Below are 25,214 nucleotides of genomic sequence, written 5' to 3' on the forward strand. Positions count from 1 at the left end.
CTTGTTTGATTTATTGTACCCTCCCAACAAGTCACATTTCCTAAATACTGCATCTTTAAGCCCTAAAAACCAAAATGGAGTCCAGGCTCTCTCGATGCCAACAGAGTGAATGAATGAGATATTACATTCATACATTCTTTCAACATTAATAGCTATTTTCATTAAATGGCTTTTAATTATACTTTTGTTTGTTTTATGGTCTTATTTATTTATGTATTCCTCAAGATTTTCATTTAAACTGAAGAGAAGAAAGGCACAAGCTATTTGCACTTGGGTTGTAATAACCAATGAGGATATTCAAACTCGGGGTTGAATAGGCAATGTGGCACCCAGGTGTATTGCCCAGCATGACAGAGACAAGCATCCAGGTATCTGTCAACTATGCTGTCTGTATCTGGGGTGCAATAAATAGGCACACTGGCTATTTACACCCACATGGCAGACACAAAGAATGATCCTTACCTAAACCTAACCAAGTAGTTTTGTTGTGTAAACCTAAGCAAGTTTAATTGCCTAGGCCTAACTGAGTGGATTTGTTGCCTAAACTTAGTTTTGTTACCAGACCTGAACCAAGTGATTTTGTTGCCTATGCATAACCAAGTAGATTTGTTTCATAACCTGACCGAGCAGTTTTGTTGCCTTAATCTAACCAAGTAGTTTTGTTTCATAATCTAATGGTTAGGTTATGAAACAAGACTAGCTGTTTTCCTGGTGGGGATTGGCCGAAACCACCCAGCATGCACTACTTAATTTGCAGCCTCCTAGCTCTGAGATACATATCAGACAGGCAAAACAACATGCAGCCTGAGGACACATCTCCTTCTGGGGGAAGACTTGTGGTTTCATATAATGGGAAAGATGGGAAACAGCAGAAAATCTGCAGTGTAGCAGGTTGTAAAACAAATAAACACACAAATCCATCATGATCTCTGGTTCCCCATCCATTCTTGAAAGGAAAGGATCCTAGTAGGAGAGCAGTAAGAATTTATAAGCCCTTAGAGAACAGTAATTGTTACTACTGATGGAGAGCTAAGGCTGCTGGGGTTCAGTCATAATGTTGAAGTACAGCAGCATCAGGCTGTCATCTCTAACTATATCTGTGCCTGGCCTAGATCGACAGTTGTCTATTGACACGTTTATTTTATTTACAGACAACACTGAGAATGAGGAACAATACCTGGTAATTCAATATTACCAGTGTGAGGCCACTCTGTGGCTCATTAATCCATATGAATATGACAACTGAGTAATCAACCTTGCCTGACATTTTGGTGAAGTACCCGCATGTGCTAGTCTGATGTATCCTGATTGGCCTCTTCAAATCTTTGATGTGGGAAATTAGAAGAGTTCATCTTTTCATTGTCGGGGGGTTAAGGTCTGACCCATACTGATGCTGCATAAAATGTGGTAATATTAGTTTGAGTAGAATTTATTTTTGTATTTTTTAATTTAGAAATTACTTGTATTTAATTAACTACATTTACCAAACCAGTATTTTGTAAAAATACATTTGATGAACAAGTATTTGTTATTTGTAACAATATACTTCTTGATGTATTTGGGCCCATTTTCTGGCTGTATTGTACTATATTGTACATTTGGAGTCACCATATCAGTATGTAGACTACGGTCTCTTCGCCGAGGCAGTAGGAGGCGATAATTGCCCTCAGTTGCACGTCACAGCTGCAGTAAATGTGTAGTAGAAGAAGAAACAGTTACGCAGGTGTTTACGTTTATCTACTTCCGTAGTTGTCTACAGCAGAATAACGTTTCTAATCTAACGCAAAGTCCGACATTAGAGAAGAAGATCTCGGCCATGTGTCTCATTTTTGACAAAAGTATTAGAGATGCTTGACAGATGAATATTATTAAGGTCGATTTTTGTCCACTGTAGGCGCTGTATCGCGAGTTTTTCTCCTCATCCATCGCAGCTGCTAAAGCTAAAGCTAGCGGTGTTAGCAGCGGGTCAGCGGCAGTGGACATAATTTAATAAATCATCTGCCGATCCGCACTTTGTCCAGTGTTAATTTAGATTTCAAACAAGGCAGTCATGGCCACTAGGCGTCTGACCGATGCCTTCTTGTTAATGCGGAACAATGCAATCCAAAACCGGCAGATATTGGCTGAGCAAGTGAGTACATACGACCCCCGTCTGAGTACACGTAGCAATGCTGCGGTGAGTGGTCTGCATCGTTTTGACATTTTACTGTGTGTGTTTGCATGTAGCCAGTCACTGAGCTGTGTTAGCTTAGATACAAGTGTGTGTTAGTAGCTGCTAATTATTAGTCAGGGAGATTTGTACACCGGTAGTGTTTCTGTGCCCTGTAGTTTCACCTCAGGACTCATTGATATGGCTCAAGTGATGGAGGATGAAGAGGGGTGTGTAGTATACATTTCACCTCTTAATAGCTAATTGTTTAGTGTACACGTATAAAGTAGAAACATTTTTGCTAAATAGCCTGTGTTGCTTCATTTCTAAGATAAAAAATGTTAAATAAAATGGTGAATATTGGGTGGAATATTTTGAAAGTTAAGCATGTTTTTAATGTAGATTGTACTCCTCTAGTAAAAAAAAAAGTGTGCTGTGGCCAATTTGGTTTGGTCTGGATCAAATTGTGCCTATAACCTGTAATTGATTGTTCCACTAGGATGTAGCTGGTTTTTCTCTGTACTAAAAAATGTGTGACAAACTGAGGAAAATTGCTGTATAACATTCCTGAAAAAAACCTACTTGTCGTTTAGAAATACTAATAACCCAAAGGACTTTTCACACTGCATATTCTTAGCCTAGTGCTATCCTTAGCCCTAAGAGTTAACCCCTGGGATAATTCAGCTCCTTTTCACACACACACTCTTAACCCAGAGTTAACTTAAGAACAGGGCTATACTGTACCAGGGTTTGCCCCAGCAATGCTGTAAGGCCTGGTCAAGTACCTTTTAAAAATATTACTATGGAATGTGTTGTTATAAATAAGTCGTTTATTCAGCAATCATTTAAAAAATTAATACTATATATATATACAACAATAACTATAGTTAGTATAGAATTTTACAAAAATGTTCTTTTAAACTGAAAAAGATCATATGTGTAATTCATGGCACAAAAATAAAATTCCCAATGCTTCAGCCTGGTGGAGGGTCACCTTAAGCCCACTGGGCCACTGGACTTGCAGTATCCTGCGGGGAACCCTGGATTCACACTGCTCTTCTACTAGCCCTGGATTAATGTTTGCTGAAACAAGCCACTAATGTTTACATTCTGACGTGGGACTACTCTTAAACAGCCTACAGTTTCACACTGCCACCTTTTAGCCCTGCTTTTCAGGGGTTAACCTCACAAACTCAGGGTTAACCCTGCTCCAGAGCAGGGCTAACAAGCCCTGGGCTAAAGTCTTGCTAGCTTCAGTTTTTTTTTAGCCTGGAGCTAAGAAGGGTCTAAGCTTTTAGCCCTGTGCTAAGTGCAGTGTGTAAAGCCCTTTTGAATTGCATTTATCTCTAGAGGAGCCATGATGAGAACCATGAAAGACCTTTGTCATTTTTCAGGTGAAACTTATAGTTTCCACATCACAACAGACTTCAAGTGCTCCCACTCACCAATTCTTCTTTAAAATAAATTAGGAATTTACTCTTCTTACTTTCTCTCCCAATACCAATTTTAATATTTCAACTCAGTGTGCTGAATACTAATCTGATACCATATTGTGTGGAATCAGTGAGATGAATAAGACTAAATTCTGCATTAGAGGCTTGTTGTGCTGCTTAAAATTGTGCCAGCAGCCTGTCATGCAGGGCTGGGTATCATTTTACAAAGTATGATACCAGCACTAATACTAGTACCAATACTGGTACCTTTAAAGTGAAACGGATACCAATAGAGAACAGGACTTCATTTGCTTCCTGAAATAATGCCTCTACATTTTATGCATTTATGTTTGTGAGATGCCACAGGCGGGTAGTAAGGCCACACTTTTTAATGTTTTGGTGGCTTTTCAGCATGATGAATTGCCAAGTCAGTCAAATACACTGCACTCAGTTTCACCACATCTCTGTATGGGCTTTTATAGTGATTTCCTGTGAGCAAAGTGATACAAACAAATCCAGTCTTTTTCTAAATCTTTTTTTTTATTATTATTATTATTATTATCTTTATATTAGGATCATTTTGGTCGACATCTTAAAGGTATTGAGTACTGATATTTTATTCTGACACTGATGCATAAACTCTTAAATGTTGACCATGCACATCTGGCCAATACCCAGTCCACATGTCATTATCAGGGTCAGTATCAATCCAGGATCAAGGCCAAAATGTCTCATTGTTCTCTCTAAACAATTGTCATTCTGTCATTTTTAAAGGAGTGCTGCATGTTATTTCAAAATCCTGTTGTTATCTACTTGCAAACTGTGAGTTAAAATCCGTAGCAGTTTGCATTATTGCAAAGCACAAGATAGTCTGCAAGGTAGACTGTTTTTCGGAGGCTTGAGTGTGAAAAATTTGTCTTCCTGTTTGCTCTGGAGTTCACCTTTTATTTGGTAGAGGAGAGCAGGTGCTGGATACACAGGAAAGCAAGCAGCTGTAGCGTGTGTGTTACCATTCACACTCAGTGGTGAACATTTTAACCAGTTAATGCTCGCTGAGGTGGATTAATTTCTGCCAGCCTGTATACCCAGAGGGATTGAACATGTGAGGATATCCTCATCCAGCTGAGGATGTCTGTGCTATATTTCTCAAAAATATGCTGCTGGACCTCAGCTGCTGAGCAGGGTGAACAGTTTTTTCTCTGATAAACTTGGTGTTGTCTGCTGTTCCCAGCAGCTTGGAATAGCTGATCTTTGAATGACACAGACAAATCAACACAGCAGAACCTACACAGTGGACACCTTTAAATGGCTGTGGCTCCTGGATGGTCTCTGTCTGTTGGTGCATCTGTGTGAGTGACGCAGTGTAGAGTGGTGTGCTGGGGTTTACTTCACGAACATCAGGGATACCAGCGAGTATGCTCAGTGTAAAAAATTATGACGATGCTGCAGCCTTGTACTCCATGCTGAGATCATCTTCAGAAAAGTGATTCATGGCTGATAGTGCAGCAAATGAACTACTCATACACTCATTTCTCCTACTTTAAGTAAAAAATGTCACCCATTTATTACTCTGTCAGTAGTTAATGCAGTCATCGTGGATCATTAGATCTTCCTAGCGTATGGTTTGATGTTTTTGAACCTTTGGGATCCTGTTTTTTAACTTCAGCTCTGTGTTGTACATCATTATCATATATATTCTGTCATGGAAATTAACTTTAGCTGTGGTAGCTCTAAATGTTCCATTTCTAGTTTTTATGAGTAGTAAACAGCCCTCCTTCAACCCCCTACTGGACACTTATTACACTGTTCCAAACATGTTATGTGTCAAATATAAATGTAAAATGTTAATATTAAAAATTATGATTATATTCATATATATGTCTATTCAGTATATGTTTGGTCTTGTTGTCCTTGTATCAAGTTTCATCCGTATATGTTGTAATGTCATTTTAAATGTCTCTACACTCTCCCTCAGTGTCACAGAGAAAATGTTGGTACATTAATTGGTGGTTAGATTCTGTCTGAATTGGAAATGAATTAGTATTTTAGAGCAGTCAAGCTAATTAAGTGAAAACTGAGAAAATTTGTTATACAGGTGGGTTTTTTTACTCTAAGCCACTTGCACTGTGTTTGTATATTAGTATTTTATACACACACACACACACACACACACACACACACACACACACACACACACACACACACACACACACACACACGTGTATGTATACACTTGCAGTGTAATCCAGCAGGAAGATTTCACAGTACACCATGGTATGAAAATCCATAGTTATAACACCATGTACATGTGCAGTCAGTATTGAATTCTACCATATTAGTGTTATGAAAAAAAGATTGAATTCTACCATGTAAGTTTTATTAGAAAATGCACAACACAATGTGTTGTGGAATCATAATTATGCATTGATTCGACCAAATAAAACCACTTCTGTTTTCATTCCTCAAAGCGTCCTTGTAACTGGTGATAATTATATTTGTATAATGCTATGATGCTGTCAAACATCATATTTTCTGAGATGGTTCTCATACTATCAAAATCTCATACTTTTGCAAACATTGTCCCACTGTACTAACAGCACTTCGGTTTCATTTTAAAGTAGTACAGTTATGACACTTTACATATTCACAGGATGAAAAATATTTGTACTGAGTCAACTAAAATTACAAATATATAAATAAAAATATTTTATTTTATTTTATTTTTTTCCTTTTGTGAAACTCATCTCAGGTGATCTTGAGGCTCAACCATTCTGCTCTTTCTTTATTCTCACTGTTTCTTACTTGTAATGATTTGTTTAAAGTGGATTTATTGTGCAACTAGTTTCTGGATATGTCTGATTTATTTTTGCATTCACACTCTAGTTTTACACCTTTTACCCTCACACACATAAACTCAAATGCGAATAAATAGAAATGACTTAATGTAGCTCTGCTGTACGGTGATTGTTGTTCTCATTTCAAAGTAATTAGTTGTTGGTGGGGGTGGATGATTTTACGTGCCGATTTTCTGGGGCTTACTTTCTGTTCCTTCTGTCTGTCTCTCTCCTTTTCTTTGTTCTCTATTGGACGGGACCACTCTGCTATCTGCCAATCACATTAGGAGCTTGATGAGGTATTGTTGTTTCCCTTCATGGCAGAACTACTTTATATGCATAAAAACACTACACCACCATCACCATCATGCTAAATTATTGTAGGAAGGTTTTGATATATATAATATATATAATAATTTGTTTTTTGTGTGTTATTTTTTTAAGCTGGCTGATGATCGGATGGCTCTGGTGTCAGGAATTAGTCTGGACCCGGAAGCTGCCATCGGAGTCACCAAGAAACTGCCGCCCAAATGGATAGAGGGGGTTGATGAGGTATAGAGACCTATCTGACACATACAAACACATGATCCCCATTTAAACTAAAAATCAAATCAAATGAATCTGTTCAACAATTTGTGCACAGGTTTAGTTTAGTCTCATGGCTTTTAATGATCAAGTGCTTCCTTTCAGATCCAGTATGAAATCACACGGGTTCGGCAGAAGATGAAGGACTTGGCCTTACTTCATGACAAGCACATGAATCGCCCCACACTTGATGACAGTAGTGAGGAAGAGCATGCCATAGAAATCACTACACAGGAGATCACACAGGTACAGTAATTCACCAGTGTAGTAATAGATAAAAAGTAAATCCTCAAAAGCTTTTTAAAATAGAAAACACTGCTTGAATTTTTAGCACACAGTCATACTTTAAGAGTTTAAAATAAAAAATGGGGTTTGTTTTTGTGTTCATTGCAGATGTTTCATCGATGTCAGCGAGCTGTGACAGGTTTGCAGTCTCGTTGCGGCCACTGCACGGAGCAGGAGGAGAGGTTGCTGAGAAATGTGGTCTCGTCCCTGGCACAGAGCCTGCAGGAGCTGTCCACCAATTTCAGGCACACACAGTCCAGCTACCTAAAACGTAAGAACTGCAGTTGAGCTGCAACTGTTGCCTCTCATGTGTTTGTACCATTATTGTGGGTATGATATGTCTTTTATCCTCAAGTTGTTTTGTTTTTCATGCCATCTAAACCTAATGTCATTTGTCTATATTCCAGGTATGAAGAATCGTGAGGAGAGATCGAAGCACTTTTTTGACTCCGGACCCCTGATGGAAGAAGATGAAGAGTTAGCTGTATATGACAAGGTGACTGGCTTTTTAAAATTCATCAGGATATTCTAATGAGGTCCACCACAGTTTGTTTTGCTCAGGTATACTATATACAGTACAGAAAGACAACCATCCATTAAAAGTCTGGATGCATACTCACCACTGTGTTGTGCAAATTTAAATAAAGCATCGTACGTCACATTTCCACATCAGTTTTGTCACTTATTCATATTGCTTATAGTAAAGTATGTCTGGGGAAGTAAAACAGTAAAAATTCCTCTTAACTGTCACAAACCAGTGAACTTGACAAAGAAATTCAATGAGCAACTTTTCAAGCACTAGATAATGAGGCCATTTAAAATATGTTTTAACGCTTAAAAATGTCAGGACCTTGTTATTTACTACTTTTTTTTCTTTTCAGTTTTGTCAAGAATTGAAAATTTGTCTGAAATTTGCTACAAGTACTGTCTGCTGAGGCTACCTGTGTGGAGTAACAATTGTGTTACTGTGAAATCACCTGCTTTTATTCTCTCGTTTCAGGGGTTCACAGATGACCAGCTGATGCTGGTGGAGCAGAACACGGTCATGGTTGAAGAGCGAGAGCGGGAGATCCGACAAATAGTGCAGTCCATCTCAGATCTGAATGAGATTTTCCGGGACTTGGCTGGAATGGTGGTGGAACAGGTATTTGAAGCAGTCCTGACATGCTCACACACACACACACACACACACACAATTAAATAATAGGCTTCAAACTTCGTCCACATACAAGCGTGTGCACTAATGATTTCCAAAATGTGAAGCATCATGACAGATAGACATTTTATGTTTTTTTTTTTATCAGCAAAGATTGAATGAAAATTATGTCAAAGCAAACCCAAGCAGAGCTTCATCAAACAGCTAACAATATATACCTCATAATGTTCTTATTACAATACAATAACAATATTACCTTTGTTTAAAATAAAGAATCTACAACTAAAATTACTTTCCTGTTAACAAATTCCCTGTTCTTCTTCTTTTTCTTTCTCAAGGGCACCGTTCTAGACAGAATTGACTTCAATGTGGAGCAGGCTTGTGTTAAAACAGAAGATGGCTTGAAGCAGTTACAAAAGGTAAATAAAAAATGCTCCTGTCTACATACACATTTTCACTTTTTTGATAGGTGACAGTCACCATTTTAATCAGTTTTGACATATCAGTTCAAATTGATCATTAAAGATTAAAGAGCTAATGAACCTTAACAACCACCAAGGAAAAAAAGGCAACTTTCAGCAGGCTGATGACATGGTTATGATACAAAAATTTACCTTATTGATAACAAACAGGATCCACAAAGCTTTACAGCTAACAAAATCAGTTTAAACTCATCACATGATGTTAATGTTGCCTTCACATGGAACATGTATTATTAACAACTTAGATTTAAAGAGGGGGAAAAGACATTATTAGATTGGTACTGGCATCAGCAGATACTCAAGGTTGGACATAAAAAAAAGTTTGTAGATTGTGAATATTGACTCCTCTTGTGAAATTATTAAACATGAACCCATTTGAAGGCAGCATGAGCTACTGAATGTTTTGCCATTAGTCATTAAATATTCATTAAAGGCAAGTAAAATATAGTATTTGACATTTTTTCTTATTTTCTTTACAGGCGGAACAGTATCAGAAGAAAAACAGAAAGATGCTGGTCATTTTGATCCTCTTCATCATAGTCATTGTTCTAATTATTATTCTTTTTGGAACAAAGTTTTAATTATGCATTCCTCTGGCTTTTGTTTTTCTGTGTGGGTGTTTGTTGTGCATCTGTGTGGACTTGGACTCTGTCTCGGTTCTACTCAAAACAAAGCTGACTGCCTTTCATACCCACCAGGAAACAAAGAAAAACAAGAATTCCACGTCTCTTTGCAGGTGCACTTTGGGCAGTGTGGACATGTTTTCTGGTTGATTTTAATGAAAGTAACAATCAACAGGTTTGAGCCGTGGCTGTTTTATCAATTGACTCTCACCCAAGTCACCATGACTCTGTGACAGAGGTTTGTCGAACCTGGCTATGTCGACATATGTGTCTTAACAATAGCAAACATGTTGTGGTGTATAAAAACGGACTACCAATGTTTAAAACCTAAAGCAGAGCGTCCTCTGCTTGAACTCAAAGCACGAATTGTGACATTTGTTGTGTGACAATGCATCATTTCTGTCCAGTATCATTGCAAACGTTTTGTTTCTGTGAGGAAGATGTGACAAGAACGAATGTTTGCAAAAGAGAAATATGCAGTAGATCTCATTTTACTGCAAGTTCATGTTCATCCTAATGTTGCATTTATGTCCAGGCTCAGTATTTTACCTTGAAAGACTAAAAGAAGATGTTTTGTATTAGGACAGCACCAGATATGATTAGAGTAGCCATTCAGTACCAAATATATTCCTCTGGTTTAAGGACCACATGTTTCTTTATTACTTTATTCCCCACTTTAATAATAGTAAGATTGTTACTCCACTGTTTGCCTGAGGAAGGTGTTGACAGCCATGAGCTTCCTCCACTTCATCCTGTAATTTTAAAATCATACCTGCCGTGTCACAGTCGCTGCACTTTTCATGAAGTGCATGTTTTTGTTTTTCATGGTCCTTGCAGAAAGTGCTACCTTTTTTAAACTCTTGCAGTTTGCACATATTGAGGCCTGAGGGGGGAGGGTGGTTGTGTTATGGATGTAATACTACTGTCATCTGTATGATGAAAATAATTATTTATTTTTTAAGTAACTTCAAATAATCAGAGAGGTTTGGAGGTGTTCTGTCTCAGGCAGAATTACTGTATGTTGAGTAAAGAGTGTCTGTAGTCTAAATCCAATAGTTATTGTCCTCTCCACTGAGAAAACTGTGATTAGTTCAACACAAGCAGACATATGAAGACAGCATTATTATGATGGGTTTTTTTTGTTTTGTTTTTTTTCTTTTTCAGATTGGACACATAAATTTAATTCTTTACATGTGCTTGTGTTCTCTATGGACTGATAAGCTGAAATGATGAAGAGCTTTATTTGACATATCTGTACTCTACACTTTATACACCTGTTGAAATCATCTCTGTCATTGATGTGAAGTTGTGTGTGAAAAATGGTTATGTCCTAGTGGTACTCTACTTAAGTTTTGTTTTCCAAACAAAACAGGGAGGAGACAGCAACTTGCTTTTTTAAATAAACCTGGAACACGATTGCGTTTTGTGTGTTTGATGCATAAATACAGAGCAATTACTTGATTGAGAATAAATTATATAGACTATTGATAATTTATTCATGTAAATCACTTTTCAAGCAAACATTTCATTGTTTCTGCTTTTCTCTGTTGGCATTGTAATTTAAATGGTGGGTTTTCAACTTGGTTGGTTTGGACAAAATAAGCAATTCTTGTGATTGGCATTTTTCCCAGCTTGAACAGTATATGCCAAACAACTAGTCAAGCAAACAATGGGCAGATTCACTATGAAAATAACTGGTGCAAGCTTACTCACAGCAGAGTAAACACTGAACATGGGATCTAGCATTGTTTTAAGGGCAGACACTTGTCTAGCTGAAAATGTTGGCAATGAAGAGAAGGAGATGATTTTTGTGATGCAGAAAATGAGAGATGTCTGTCTTGCTATAATTGTCACAGATTTCAATGCAGGAGGCACCTGAAGTCACCACATAATAGAATCACATTATCATCTGCAACATGGGATGCAGTATAATATTCAATCAGAGCATTACACAATAAAGTATTAGGGACACATTAAGGAGGGAATAGAGAGGAGCAAGATTACTTTTATTTTCCAGGTATAAGAAATCATTAGAGGAGGAGGATTAATTTTAATTGTTGAGAATAAAGTCAATGGTATTTCAACTTTAGTTCAACCACATTTCGTCCTTATTCTCGAAATTCTTTGTCCTCTATTTTTTCACCTTATGCCCGGCTCTAATACTCTTAGCATTAATAAATTACTCTCCACCATGCCTAAATATTTCAAGGCAACACAGTGAAGACTGCACTGTAATGTTAACGTGTGTGGTGCACAGTGCTCCTTGGGAAGTTATTTTAGGGTTTCTGTCAAGTCCTCTAACCCGGAAACTACTGTTGTTTTATTTTGCATTTCAAAATAAGAGCCCCTACATTCAGTACTGAGATAGTTGTAACTAAACGTTCATTTAAGCTAACGGACAAGTAATGCACTGTGATCAAATGTATGAATAGTATAATTCATAACTCTCCCTCTGAAAGTCAGGGATAAAATAAAGAATCCGAAGCAGAAGCCCAGCTAGCTAGCTAACTCACAGTCAGTGGATAAAACCTGTTAGCTAGCCTAGCTAACTTAGAAACAGTTAAATTGGATTAAGTTGCTCGTTAACTATTCTTATTTTCTGCTCATTTCGCGACGGCCTCACAGCAGCTTTCTACGTCCCTTATCTAACTTAAAGCTATTTCTCTACCTAACGTTAACTGAGACGAGCTAGCATTAGCTAGCTAGCTAACAGCTAGCTCTAATTAGCACACTTGACCTGGAAGATAACCAACCGGTGGTGCTCACGGTCCACTATCTGCCTCTACATCGAGTTAACCGATTTAATTTACCAACCATGATTTGCTCTGAAGATGAAGACGACCCGTTCCCTGTTGACGACGGTCTGTTTGCCGAAACATTTTGTCAGGATACTGTATATAATTTATTGGGTCAGGAGCTGAAGATAAGACAGGTGTTCGGTGCCAACCTCGGCGTGGCTGCACCGGTCTGGGAAGCAGTAAGAGCACACTTGACTTTATGAAAGAATATAACTGCTAATTGAGTGTGGATTTTATCAGACAATAAGTGTGTGTATTTGTGCATCTACGCAGGCGTTACACCTGTGTTGTTACTTCGAGCAGCAGTCAGTGGAGTTGAGAGGAAAGCGCATCATAGAGCTGGGAGCAGGGACTGGTGTGGTCGGGATCCTGGCAGCTCGCCTCGGTATGTTGTTTCTCCTTTAAATTTGTCTGATACAGTTTTCAGTTTTTCCAGCTTTACTGGCATGACGGTTTAGATCAAACATGCTTCCAAAGTAAAAAGTTACATTATAGACAATACATACAATATAATATACAGTAAATACTAAATGTGAAATTAAAAAAAGATAAGAATAATAAACCATACACTGAAATACCTTTTCATTCATTATGAATGGCAGTATAGACTCCTGAACCTTTACTGGTTGGTTGTATATGCAAATGTAAAGTTATTTTCTGATGCCATGATCTTTCCTTGTCCATCTGAGAGGTCAGTTAACTCTCATGCTCAACTGTCAGTGGCTCCATCTGTCATGCAGATACATGCAGCTGACAGTTAACTTCCACCAGAGGCGCTGCAAACCTGCAGCAGCCTCCACAGCAAGGTGCTGCTGCTGTAGTGTCAATGTTGAAAAATGACCTTACTCAGCACTGTCAAAATATCTTGAGCTTTTTTTTTACAGACTTAACAGTACTTGAAGACATCTATGGAGTGGTGGAATACTGAAAATATGTGCTCAAATACAAGTGCTGTTACATTACTGACATATTACTCAATTACAGTTCTGGTGTCACAAATACTTAAGTAAACGTATTCCTCTCAAAAATAAAGTGTTAGGTACTTTTTAACTGTTGATGTTTAATGCATTATCAATAGCAGGCATTCACTTGAAAGGGGTTTCAGTTTCTCAAAACTAAATTAAATTAAACTAAATTACTCCGAACTTCTCCAAACCTGGCCTGCTGCAGCATTTTGCACGTGCTTAGCCTTTTTGTCTACAATAATGAAAAAGAACAAGAACCTAATGATTTCATTGCAGTAATGTAAGTAGTTGTACTTAGTTACTTCCACCTCTGCATCTATATGTAAGTAATGTTGAACCCACTTGTAGTGTGTAAAGCATCTTGAGTTGCGAGTTTCCTCAACAACACAATGAAATCAAATTTTTATGTCTTTTCAGGTGCCGTTGTGACCCTCACAGACCTCCCTTTGGCTGTCCCACAACTCCAGGCTAATGTCTCTGCTAACATACCATCCAGTGGTTGGCCTACCAGCCTTCCCACCGTCCTCCCTCTGTCCTGGGGTGAGGACCACATGAACTTCCCTTCTGACTGGGATCTGGTGCTTTGTGCCGATATAATTTACCTCCCAGAGACTTACCCACTGCTGGTGGAGACACTAGCTCATTTGTGCAGGAACGGAGCCGTGGTGTACCTCTCGTCCAAAATGCGAGAAGAGCACAGGACTCCAAGTTTCTATGAGGAATTTCTGCCTAGCAGATTTAATATGGAGCTTGTGAGCCGTGATGACAAACAAAACATTAATATCTACAAGGCATCTCTGAAGAAAGAGCAGTGACAGCAGGGAAAACTTGCTACATGACTGGGACTTGGACTAGTTTCTGTCCTGAGACCAGTTATAACTCTGGTTTCTTGGTAGCCTTTTTAAAACATTTTAAAAAACAACAAAGCAGTAAAAGTATTATGCAAAATGCAAAAGCTTTAAGAAACAACAGCTCGGCGTTATTCCTGTATAATCCAGTGTTGATGTTAACCCTCTTTCAGTGACAGCAGTTTGTTACTAAAGTTTGAAAAGAATGTCAGATCTTTTTTCTACATAAATCTGTAATTTTCTGTGCACTTTTATTTATGTACAGTATTTATTTGGCTATTATATTGGCCATTTTCAATCACTTGAGATATCCTATTAATATTTCCCTTGTTACAACAGAGATTATGTTTTTACAGTACATGTTTTAATGTTATTACAAGTGGAAAAAATAAAATGTGTCATTTGCCTTATATTAAGTATTCTAATGATTCGACAGTTGTCTTAAAAATGTGTGATTTTGGGGGGGTTGTACAAAATCTTAAGCTTTTTTTGTTCATTTTGACCACACGTTACCTGGGCCACTAGTTAGGTGGATGCCTTGTTTTCGGTGGAAATAACCAGTTCCACCTTCCTCTCCTCCAAATGAATAAATGAGTTGGAAGAAATGATCCAAAACTAATATTTAAATATAATCAATTAGATATGGTAGATGTTTTTTCACTTGTTGTGACAACACTTTTAAATACAGTTTGCACCCGGTCATAAGCTCTCCTTGTAATTTTATATAAACAATTCTTATGTTTTGTTAATAAAATCTGATTGTCAGTCAGCAGTCCAGAGAGATTTGCTCTCAGCTTCTCATGTCTCAACCTGTTTTCTGTGAGACAGGGATCAGCTCTGACGTTACAGCTTCAAGCTGCAGTGCAGATCTCATGATTACCCGATTGGAGATTTCAGGTTCTTCCTTTTATCAATTTTATGATTTTTTCCACTGTTATGCACAGTGAAGTTTCAGAGAAAAGCTCGACAGTGACTCAGTTTACATGTGCACTGGTATCCTGGTTTTGATTATATTTGGGATATGGCGTTTACATTAAACATGAAAAACCTGGTTATTCATGTATAGGCTACATGATCATAACAGGTGTGTCTTGATTTCTCACAATCTCACCCACTATCAGATGATTTGGGGACCAGGATAAGGTGTTCACATGTCACAGTATCCTGGCTTCTATCCGTGTACTCCAGGTAGTGTATTAAGGATTATTAAAACCACAATAAGCCATTCACAGGCATAAAACATAACCAGGATAATCACACTCAATGTTATGAGAAAAAGGGTCACAAGCTCCTCTCAGGCATCTCCTGCCCTACCTCTAAAGATAAAATCTGATGTTTATTTTTCTACATCTGATTGTCTTCTCAATAAAAACACTTAGTGTCTCACCAAGTTCATTTTTTCTGTACAGACAACACAGCGGCTTGTTTGTACATGCTCAATCACCTGTTTGGTTTCTGCAAGAGCGTTGAGCATATTACAAGGCTGTCTGAACTGCATTACCTAGATTGAAAACAAGTTTCATGATCACAGGCCTTGGAAACTAATTTACTTAATACCAAATGCAATACATATTCATTTATATGCTTGATTGGGTCCTGCAGGAATACCAACTTGTTAAAATAATAAATATAATAAATATAATTTATTAATTTTATTTTTGACTGGTTTGAAGTGGGCGGGGCTCTGTTGGAAATAGGTCAAATGCATGCACCAATCACAGTTCAGCCATATTATTGTTGCTTATGTTGATCAGCCACTGTCAATCAAATCAGATCAAACTACATCCACACAGTCCTGATGAAGCAGATTCATTGGTTTGAGGGTTAAACTTAATACCAAAGGATGATACCAAGTGATTGAGTCTGTCACTCACTAAACATCTTCATTATCATCATTTGATGGGATACAACTTTTTGCAAAAAGCAGCATGTAAGTCCAGAGGAAAGCTCAGTAAGATGAGAAAACTGATTCATTCTCTCAGTAATAATGGATACTTAAATATAGCTGTCATTGTGATTAGTATTCACACCTCTGTCTCCTGTACAGTTACATCAGCTCAGTTTGGACAGAAATCAATTGGAAAGCTCGGTCCAATATGCCAAAATATAACTGCAAACTGCCAAAATATCCTCAAGAACCCAAATACATTATTATAATAGACTTTAACCATAAAATAAAAAACAATCCTTTGTTTCTAGTGCACTACAGGCCTTAACTGGATATGGAAACATCTACCTTTTGGCTCTTGATATCCAACACAATGTTGTTTTTATTGAGATACTGTATAAAACCCACAACAAAGTTCATCCGATCCCCAACTATTCTGTCAACATCAACAGATTGCCCTCCCTGCAGCCTGCTGTCTGTCCATACTTCATCCCCTCTCTCCTGCTCTCTGCTGATGTACAGACTTTCTGTTCAGAGAAGGAAAGCCTGTTTGTTACGCTGGAGAGTTTCAAAGAAAGGGAGACAACCCGTCCGCTGCCCGTCTCTCCCTCTGCTACAATCAGCCGACAAAACAACAGATCCCTATCTCCATGCAGAGTCTGCTCTCCATCACGCCAAGCGAGCACCTCCCACGCGAGTGTCATGCACAGTGCAGATCACTGGTTTTGTTGTTATTCATGATTAATTTGGGCAAAGTTATGAAAACGGTGTGTTGCTAGGAAGTGGTGATGTTGAGTGCCACTTGAGATGATAGGAAAACATTCAATTAGGGAAAAATCAAACATTTTTCACTTTAAAAGGGTGTCTAGTTTTAAAATTGTGTTAAATATTATATTTTATGAAAATTTCTATGTACAGCACTCTGAATACTTGTAATTTAGCTGCAATTTTGTTCTAATAATCAGTTGACAAAATTACTAAAAATTACGATTAATTCCAACACAATCATGTCAATAGCATTTTCCCTTTCTCACCTGAAGCTGTTGTTTGCATAAAACTCTGTATAGTGCAAACCACTATCTGCATTTTTATATTTGACTGCGCCTGAATTAAATCCATGTTAGTTTGTACATGTTGTAAAAAAAAAAAATTTCAGATTGTGATTTTGCCTTCACCCTAATTTTGTATGACCTTAAACAGAGGAATGATGCAACCGAAGATAGTACTTCTAAAAACCGTCTGATTAAAAAATTCCTCAGTGGTATTTGAACTGCTGGCTGGATGAGAGGAGGATGGGCTTACTGTGACAGTGTGATAGGGGAGTGTGTGTATGTGTGTGTGTGTGTGTGTGTGTGTGTGTGTGTGTGTGTGTGTGTGTATAGAGTGGGAGGGGGACTGAAAACCACCGTCCTTTTAAAACAAGTTGTCCTGTTTGGACTTCATTAGACCTGTTATCACCTCATGAGCAGGAAGGACAATCTGAAAATAGCCATTTAAGGTAAGTGTTGAATGTGTGTAGCTGTCTCTCCATTTATGTATCAATATCTATATTGCAGTTGACTCTTTTTACAATTAGAATATAAATACTTCAGAATATAGATATACTGTTAAAGTCTGTTTTTAAATATTTTTTATCAGGATTTCTTCAAGTTAATTTTAAGACGTTTTAAGACCTTTTAAGACCATTATGACTGGATGCAATTTCATCCCTATTTCACATCCATACTGTCAAGAAAGTATGTTAAAAGTGTTAAATCGATTAATATGAAGTAATTAATTAAATCTGCCTTTCCCAATTGCGTAATGTAAGACTTCTTTCTACATTTGGTGGAGTATGAAGTTAGCTGGATGTGTTCAGACAAATTCCATCCACACTGTATAGTTTGCATTAGAAGTTATTGATTACATGTTGGCTTTGTTTTGTAGCTGTTACAGGACTGAATTCAATGTTACTGTCAAAATCCAATCAATTTGTAAGATCTGTCAAAATCACGTTTAAGACCTTTTAAGGCATAAATTTCATATTACTGGATTTCAGACTTTTTAGGGACCTCTGGAAACCCTGTTTAGCATATCAAAACAGTTAAATATATGATGATACTGTATATAATCCATTTTTCTATTTCAGATTTGTGTATCAAACCAAAAGATGGAGTTCTGGCCTGAGAATCAGGGACAATCGTCTTTATACTCCAAATTTGGTACTATGCCTGGGAGAAACTGTACACACAAGTAAGTGCAGTGCTATGATTATCTTTTCAATCAGTATAATCTTTGGATTATAGTGTGTGTTGCCATTAGTCTATGCTTGTTAGACAAGCTTAAACTTGAGTGTATCAATAACTAACAACTAGGTGACAAAAAGTAATTCTTTAACAGCACAGTCTGCATTTCTGCAGCGCTATGTAACCCTTGACTAACTTCAGCATTGACTGGTTACTCCAAAATAGCCTTAATATGTGGAGACTTTGGTTTTAACCATGCCTCCCTCAGAGTTTCTTCCAGTGCAGGCAATTCTTGCAGTGGTGGAAATATGGTAAAATTGTAACAGTAACAGATTGCTCATTTGAAAAAGCAAAAATAACTGAGTGTTTAAATTGCAAAACTAATGCATTATGCTACTGGTTACAACAAAAAAGTAATCTAAGTGCACTAACAAGTTAACTTGTAGCACATTACCTCCAACACTGCTCACAAAAGGTGTCATGAAAAGATGATCCAACACAGCATATCAAGAAATTGTAGAACGTGGCTTTGCTGAAATTATTTGATTTTTACTCACATTTTTCCACCATTTTACCCACAGCTACCATGACAGACATCAGGCCACCCATTATCCATTGTACTACAGTGAGCAACAGGATCAAAACAGGGAGTCCAGTTACTGGACTGTACCAGGATCAAGAACAGGAGGAGCTCCACAGGAGTACACTAGCTGGACAGACCAAGACCTGACTGCCCCTGCTTCTTCTCACTTCCCTTTTATTCTGGACCGCCACCCTCAGCAGCACCACGACCTGGGAGAATATCATTCGCATGAAGCCAGAGACAGAGAGTGGACGACAGCTCAAAGAGCAGCGAGGGACTATGAGAGAGGATTTCTGAGGGAGGGGTGGCAGAGGAGGTGGGAACCCTGCGCTCCTGTCCGCTACAACAGGGAAGTTTCTACTAAGAGGAGTGACAGCAGCTATCGAGAGCTGGAAGCTTGGGCCGCTCGATACAGCCATTCTCTTCCAAGGAGGAGACGTATAGAAGCAGAGTTGAGGGGCGCCTCTCAGGGGCTGTTGGAAAGCAGCAGGGCTCCAGAGAGGGACAGCAGGAGTGGGACTGATCCTCGACTGGCTGCACTTCAACAAGTCTTACAATCTGCGAACATCAGAGACTTAGGACTGTGGGATAGAGGGGGCAGACAGCAAGCTCCAACCTATTATCCACCACAAACTCCTGCCACTTCTGACACAAGCCACATGTTGGACATGAAAGACAAGACCAGCAGCTATCAAAGAAGGATGTTCAGCCAACCCCCTGGTTATATTGCTCCTCCTCCTTATAATGTCCAACATAAAAGTTCACCTGTGTTGCACCACAGTGACAGCAGTTGGGAGCAGGATGGTAAGAGACAAAGCTACTGGTCACAGCCCACACTCAGAAAGCAGGATGTATCTGTAGATCACAGAAAAGGAGAGAAAGAAGACTTTACAAAACCAGATGTGAATCAATATACCTACCCAGAGCTTGAAGGACTGAAGAACCAAAGACAGGAAACAGATGCTTTAAAGGCAAGCAGTCCTGTTAGTACACAGAAACCACACATATCATGTGAGGGTCTGTTGTCTGTGCAGCAGCCACAAGTGTTACAAGAAGTTCAGAACAAAAAGATAAATGAGGAACCATCCTCCAAGGTCATTGAAGGAAGGAAGTTCAGATTGAACAAAAAGACAGGTGGGCTGACCATATTTTGCTTGGTGTCTCGAATAGCAGGCACCACAGAAACACCATCTTTGCCAATTTGTACCACGCCAACAAACATTCAAGATACAGAATTAGGAAGGGGTCCTAGAGGTGGTGATATTAATCAAACCAACAAACTTGCAGATGAGGTAGACTTCAGAACGCCGCCAGCACTCACAGAGCAGTCAGATGTGAGTGATCTCAATATCGAATCAAAGGAGACACCAACCTGCGTAGAAAGTGAGATCCTTGAGGATAATCTCAACAAATCTGAGACAGATGTTGTGGTCCCAGAAAAAGTGAGTACAAATGAGACTGATTCTGCATCTGGGGAACAAATTTCTCAGCCAGCCAGCCATCAGCCATCAGTCAAATATCCTTTATGGAGGGAGCCTAGTTTCACAAACAGAGCTGAAACTGAGAATTCATCCACATGCTTGAAAGCTGACAGTGAGGATGGACAATCAGATGTTCTGCACAACCAAGAAGTCTCTGCTGAAGTTCTTCCAGTTGACAGTGAAGTACGGAAACTGGACATCAAGGACACCGAATCTGAAGAGAGTAAGGGTCTACTGGTTATTGACACAACCTGTGTTGTTGTTAAAATGGAGCTGATTCCATCGCCCAAGAAAGAGCATGTTCACATTTTAGATTCCACACCATATACTGACCAAAGTCCACCTGATATTCAATCACCTGTCCCTCCTGAATGTGTCCAGTCAAACAATAAGCTAAATCAGGATGTGACAACTGACCAAAATGCAGAAATAGACCCCTTGCATGTTAATGAAAGGCCTGAGACTGAACTAAACTCAGATCTTGGGGAGAAAAACGCAGCAGAGGGAGAAAGCGAATTTTCTTTACCCTGCATGTCCTCATCTTCAGTTCCTGAAAGGGAAACCTTGGAGGAGCGTGCTGAAAGGATCCTAGGAATCGCTCTACATGACTGCATTGCTGAGCAGCACCCTGAGGATGCAACTTCACTTCTTAACTCATGTGTGGAGGTACAAGAAGGTGAACCTCCCCAAATTAAAGATAATGACATTGATGATGCAACTGAACAAGTCCCGGAGGACACAACAGAGATAGAGGTTGGCCAAACTGAGGGAACAGTGTGTTCGCAAGAGAGTGATGATGCCAAAGATCAGGTGGCAAAAGGTGGTGAGGATGTTGAAGGACTTCAGAAGCAGTCGTCTACTGTGTCTGAAGTGATTGACACTGACCCACAACTTGAAATACACACCAAAGCTTCACTTGAAATTGAAATGACTGAGGATCTTAATCTTAAATCTACTAGTGAAGAGGATATAACTGAGCAGAGTCAGGAAGAAAATCACGATACCTCTTCTCAACTTTCTTCTCAGTGTCTCAGTCCACCCACCAAACTCTCTAATCCCTCTTCCCTTTCACCCTCTCTATACTGTGAAGCACCCAACCATGCTCTTCCTCTCATGCTCTCACCCTCCAGTCTCTATATCTCAGAATCACACATAGAGGAAGGTCCAGATCCTGGGTTGATTGCCCTCAAGTCCACAGAAAACCCGCCTCTTTACCCTGAAACCTCACTTCTCCCTGACACCCCATCACAGCAACTGCCATCTGCTCTTCCCCCTGGATCAGATGACCTTTCACCAGGCTCCACTCCTCATAGAGACCATTCCCCAAGCCCTTCTCCTCTTGATTTAATAGATCAATCTGCAGAGGCAGTGTCCAGCATTGAGGACCATGATGCAAAGGGTGAAACATCACAGCTAACAAACAGTGAGATCAGTGATGCCATCGAGGATATTGATAAAGATCTGGTGTCACAGCAGCAGTTTGGAAGTGGCCAACCAGACAATACTGCTTCTGTGAAAGAGAGCAACATCACTGATGAGCAAGAAACAAAAGAAGCCAATGAGGATCTTACAGACCATATTATTGAACAGAAGCTTAAAATATCCCAAGAAAACACTACAGACGTCAACATTTTACAGCAACAACTTGAAAGTGTTGAAGCAGAGGATGTTGTTTGTGTGAAAGAGTCTGAAGAGCAACTACCAAACCAAATCAATGAGGATCTTACAGACCATACCATGGAGGAGACACTTGACATATCCAAAGCAAATGCCCTAGAGGTCAACAATTTGGAGCAACAGCTTGAAAGTTGTATGTCTGAACCACCAAAAGAAGTCAGTGATGATCCTACAGGTCTTTTGGAACAGACAATATCCCAAGAAAACATGACTGAAAGTCAAACTCAAAGAGAGGCCAACACTTTGCAGCAACAACTTGATAATGGCCAAGAGGAGGAAGCCGATAATGATCCTACGTGTCTTTTGGAGCAGACGATATCTGAAGAAAATGCTGCAGACTCTCAAAATGAAATAGAGATCGAAATTTTGCAGACCGATCATTCGAACTCTTGTCAAGCCTTACCTTTAGACTCTATGTGTGAGACATCTCAATCCCCTCTGGATATGCTCTCACCCACCGAGCTTCCTTCTCCACCACATGTATCAGACACAGAGCTTGACTCTCATTTGGAAATGGATTCAGTCTGTCCCTCAATTCCAAATCCTGCTGCTGGCATCCCAGAAACTGTCCCTCCACCTCTTCATCTGGACTCTTGTGAAGAATCTATTCAGTTCCCATTATCTTCTTCTTCTGATTCATCCTCTGTCATGCTTCCCAGCTCTTCAACTCTTCCTCTGCTGGAGCAATGTGGAAGTTTTTGCCATGACTTATCCCTCAAAGAAGAGCCCCAGTATCCAAAGTCCCTGTGGGATGCGGTGAATCGCATAAGGAAACATACAGCACCTGACTCTGAGAATGAGGAGGAAGAAGTAAGTGAGCCGTGGGATCGAGAGAGCATAGGGGAGGACTTGGGCTGTCCAGATGTGGTAGAGAACATGAATTCTGAGAATGCAGTCTTTGATGAAGCAGGGCAACAGGAGGTTTCAACAGAAGGAGGTGTTGAGGATGTAGAGGCAGGACAAATCCAGCAGGATCCATGTCATGAAGAGCTGAGTGGACACGCTGAAGAAGACACACTGTCCTGCAGCAGTGTCAGCAGCCATGGCTCTGGGGACACTGTTATTATAGCAGATGAGGACGAGGTTGAGGATGCCGGGACAGAAAGCAAGATAGACAGTGACAAGGGGTTCGAAACAGCTGAGGGAGAGCAATGCTGTTCTGGTGAAGTAGGACACGAGACTGCAGCTAGGGAAGAAGAGGAAGTTGAAGGAGATGAGGATGAGTCTCGTCAAAGTGAGAAGTGCCCAGTTCAGGTGGTGAATACAATGACCACGGCAGTGGAAATGACAGAAAAAGAGCAAAAGGAAAATGAGGAGGTGGTTTTCATTCCCTCAGAGGTCTCAGATGAAGGGGTGACTGAAAGTGAGTCTGTTAAATAACTGGATAAACAAGGACTGGAAGTCAATTACTCAATAACATTTTGTAGCAGATATTTTCACAAAGGCTGATGTATTTTTAGTTTAAGTGTAATCTTAAGATAAGCGGTGATGCCTTTACTGTTATAGAAATGTAGGAATTTGACACTAGGGAAATCTAGAATATCCGAATCAACTATTTATTTGACAATCTATTACTGTACAGCAGATCTTATTCTCCAAATATTAATTTTAATATTTATTTGCTGTTTCTAGAGTGTTTAAGGTAATATATTGATGTGAAATCGTTAAAGTGGATATAATTAAATATATGATTATTTAGGAGTGATTTATAGCTAAATTAAATCATTGTTCTGTGTTATAAGTAAATAAAATAATGGAGTGCTTTAACACCTCATCTTATGGTGAGTCTGGTTTGTTAGATGCTGTGTCCAAGGTCGAGTGAACTTTTGATCTAAACATTTATACCAACATGGACATTGGTCCTTCAAAAGATTCAGAAAAATGGAAATTCAAAAACTTCATGACATCTGGACAAACTGCTGAGGAAGAGGGATACAAATGAACACAGCTACAACAGCTACTAAATGTACCTTATAAACCAAAAAGCAGGGTTCATGCAGCTTTTTCAGAGTAAAATTCAAACACAATTCAAGGGACACAAACCAAAAATTTCCAGACTCTTGAAGCCTTTATAATCACATCTATTTTGTTGCTATAAATGCAGTTGCGAATTCTTTCACACCCAGAGCAATCCATATATATTTTCACTTTATTTTACAAGCTGTTCATATTATGGCTGTCACAATATCTGATTTTTCTACACAATTATTGTGTCCAAAAGAATTCATGATGATATTATGATATCTATAGAAAATTAGAAAAATAAAAACATATGCTATCAGTTAAATTCACCATTAACTGTTAATTGTGTGTTTTGTCTCCTTTTTGGCAAATGAATTACACTCAAAATATGTGTAGAGAGAAGCGTCTGATTTCAGAAGACACAGTGTGTTTAGGAGGCACTGGATTATTTACAAAATATTATCATCTGTGTAATATTAACATGATATCAACATTTAATTGTAGTTAGTTCTTATTAACTTGCATGATTTTATCGTGATTATTTAATGCTTGTTAATTTCTAGAGTAAGGGATCAACAGAGGACCCATCTAGCTATGAATGACAAACATACCTACGGGATTGTTTAATTTCAAATATTAAAAGATTTTGGGTTCCCATAGGAGATTATGAAAATGAAACACCAAATTAATTAAATTAAAAATAAAGAAGCACATATCTTATCTTGAAAACATAACTGAAGCATTTTCCAGAACTTTTAAGGCTTTTTATGAACCCTGAAAAATGAGTCAAAAAAGTTTATAAATGTGTATTTTTATACTATAATGGTAAATGTTGAGAAATAACTTAAACTGGAAAATACCTCTTAGGTGAATATTTAATTTGTTCTTCTTGTCTACATTTTAGTGTTTTGATTTTTGTCAGCAGTCTCTTATTCTAAGTACAGTAAATGAGTGGTGTCCTCTCCTCTGTATTATCCAAGAATACAGTTGAAAAGTTATTTAAACAGGCAAAGATTCTGGGAAAAATCTGACACTGCCTACAAGTAGAGGTGAAAAACTGAGTGTTGCAGATCTTAAATCTTGGATGTGATAAATACAGGCAACAAAGCCACTTGAACCAATCTATGGAGAGACAGAGTGACTTTTTGAGCCCGACTTTCCTCAGCCAACTGAATGAAATAAAGTGCTTTGAAATCTGTATCATGCAGTAAAACAAATACACATAAATAAAAATATACAT

The 25,214-nt window shown here is 38.7% G+C and overlaps 3 protein-coding genes across 5 annotated transcripts; all 3 read left to right on the forward strand.

Moving 5' to 3' along the window:
* The first annotated feature begins 1,715 nt into the window (after positions 1-1,715).
* On the forward strand, positions 1,716-10,963 carry stx16 (syntaxin 16). Of its 3 annotated transcripts, none has more exons than XM_084731717.1 (8): positions 1,716-2,176; positions 6,861-6,968; positions 7,107-7,247; positions 7,395-7,557; positions 7,694-7,782; positions 8,287-8,430; positions 8,781-8,861; positions 9,404-10,963. In XM_084731717.1, exons 1-8 carry the CDS (start codon positions 2,051-2,053, stop codon positions 9,503-9,505), a joined length of 954 nt encoding a protein of 317 aa, XP_084587843.1. In that variant the 5' UTR covers positions 1,716-2,050; the 3' UTR covers positions 9,506-10,963. The 3 variants fall into 3 exon arrangements, with proteins under 3 accessions (XP_084587843.1, XP_084587852.1, XP_084587859.1); XM_084731726.1 differs by having other exon boundaries at positions 1,716-2,131; XM_084731733.1 differs by lacking the exon at positions 1,716-2,176 and adding an exon at positions 5,639-6,715.
* A 1,309-nt stretch (positions 10,964-12,272) lies between these two features.
* On the forward strand, positions 12,273-14,568 carry LOC146331490 (EEF1A lysine methyltransferase 3-like). The gene is made up of 3 exons (XM_084744606.1): positions 12,273-12,524; positions 12,619-12,730; positions 13,728-14,568. Exons 1-3 carry the CDS (start codon positions 12,363-12,365, stop codon positions 14,123-14,125), a joined length of 672 nt encoding a protein of 223 aa, XP_084600732.1. The 5' UTR covers positions 12,273-12,362; the 3' UTR covers positions 14,126-14,568.
* A 3,958-nt stretch (positions 14,569-18,526) lies between these two features.
* Positions 18,527-23,592, forward strand: LOC146331491 (uncharacterized). The gene is made up of 2 exons (XM_084743023.1): positions 18,527-18,582; positions 18,853-23,592. The coding sequence occupies exons 1-2, from the start codon at positions 18,527-18,529 to the stop codon at positions 23,390-23,392; spliced, it is 4,596 nt and encodes a 1,531-aa protein (XP_084599149.1). The 3' UTR covers positions 23,393-23,592.
* Positions 23,593-25,214: the final 1,622 nt, after the last annotated feature.

Source organism: Lutjanus erythropterus, chromosome 2 (genome assembly GCF_056507025.1).
Source record: "Lutjanus erythropterus isolate fLutEry1 chromosome 2, fLutEry1.hap2, whole genome shotgun sequence".
In the NCBI taxonomy this organism is placed as follows: Eukaryota; Metazoa; Chordata; class Actinopteri; order Lutjaniformes; family Lutjanidae; genus Lutjanus; species Lutjanus erythropterus.

Excerpts from the sequence above, each read along its gene's own strand:
- stx16 (XM_084731717.1), top strand. The coding sequence starts at position 2,051 with ATGGCCACTAGGCGTCTGACCGATGCCTTCTTGTTAATGCGGAACAAT. Across the intron at positions 7,558-7,693 it reads ACAGTCCAGCTACCTAAAAC|GTATGAAGAATCGTGAGGAG; the intron begins GTAAGAACTGCA and ends TCTATATTCCAG. Across the intron at positions 8,431-8,780 it reads CTGGAATGGTGGTGGAACAG|GGCACCGTTCTAGACAGAAT; the intron begins GTATTTGAAGCA and ends TTCTTTCTCAAG.
- LOC146331490 (XM_084744606.1), top strand. The coding sequence starts at position 12,363 with ATGATTTGCTCTGAAGATGAAGACGACCCGTTCCCTGTTGACGACGGT. Across the intron at positions 12,525-12,618 it reads CTGCACCGGTCTGGGAAGCA|GCGTTACACCTGTGTTGTTA; the intron begins GTAAGAGCACAC and ends GCATCTACGCAG. Across the intron at positions 12,731-13,727 it reads GATCCTGGCAGCTCGCCTCG|GTGCCGTTGTGACCCTCACA; the intron begins GTATGTTGTTTC and ends ATGTCTTTTCAG.
- LOC146331491 (XM_084743023.1), top strand. The coding sequence starts at position 18,527 with ATGCCTCCCTCAGAGTTTCTTCCAGTGCAGGCAATTCTTGCAGTGGTG. Across the intron at positions 18,583-18,852 it reads CTTGCAGTGGTGGAAATATG|CTACCATGACAGACATCAGG; the intron begins GTAAAATTGTAA and ends TTTTACCCACAG.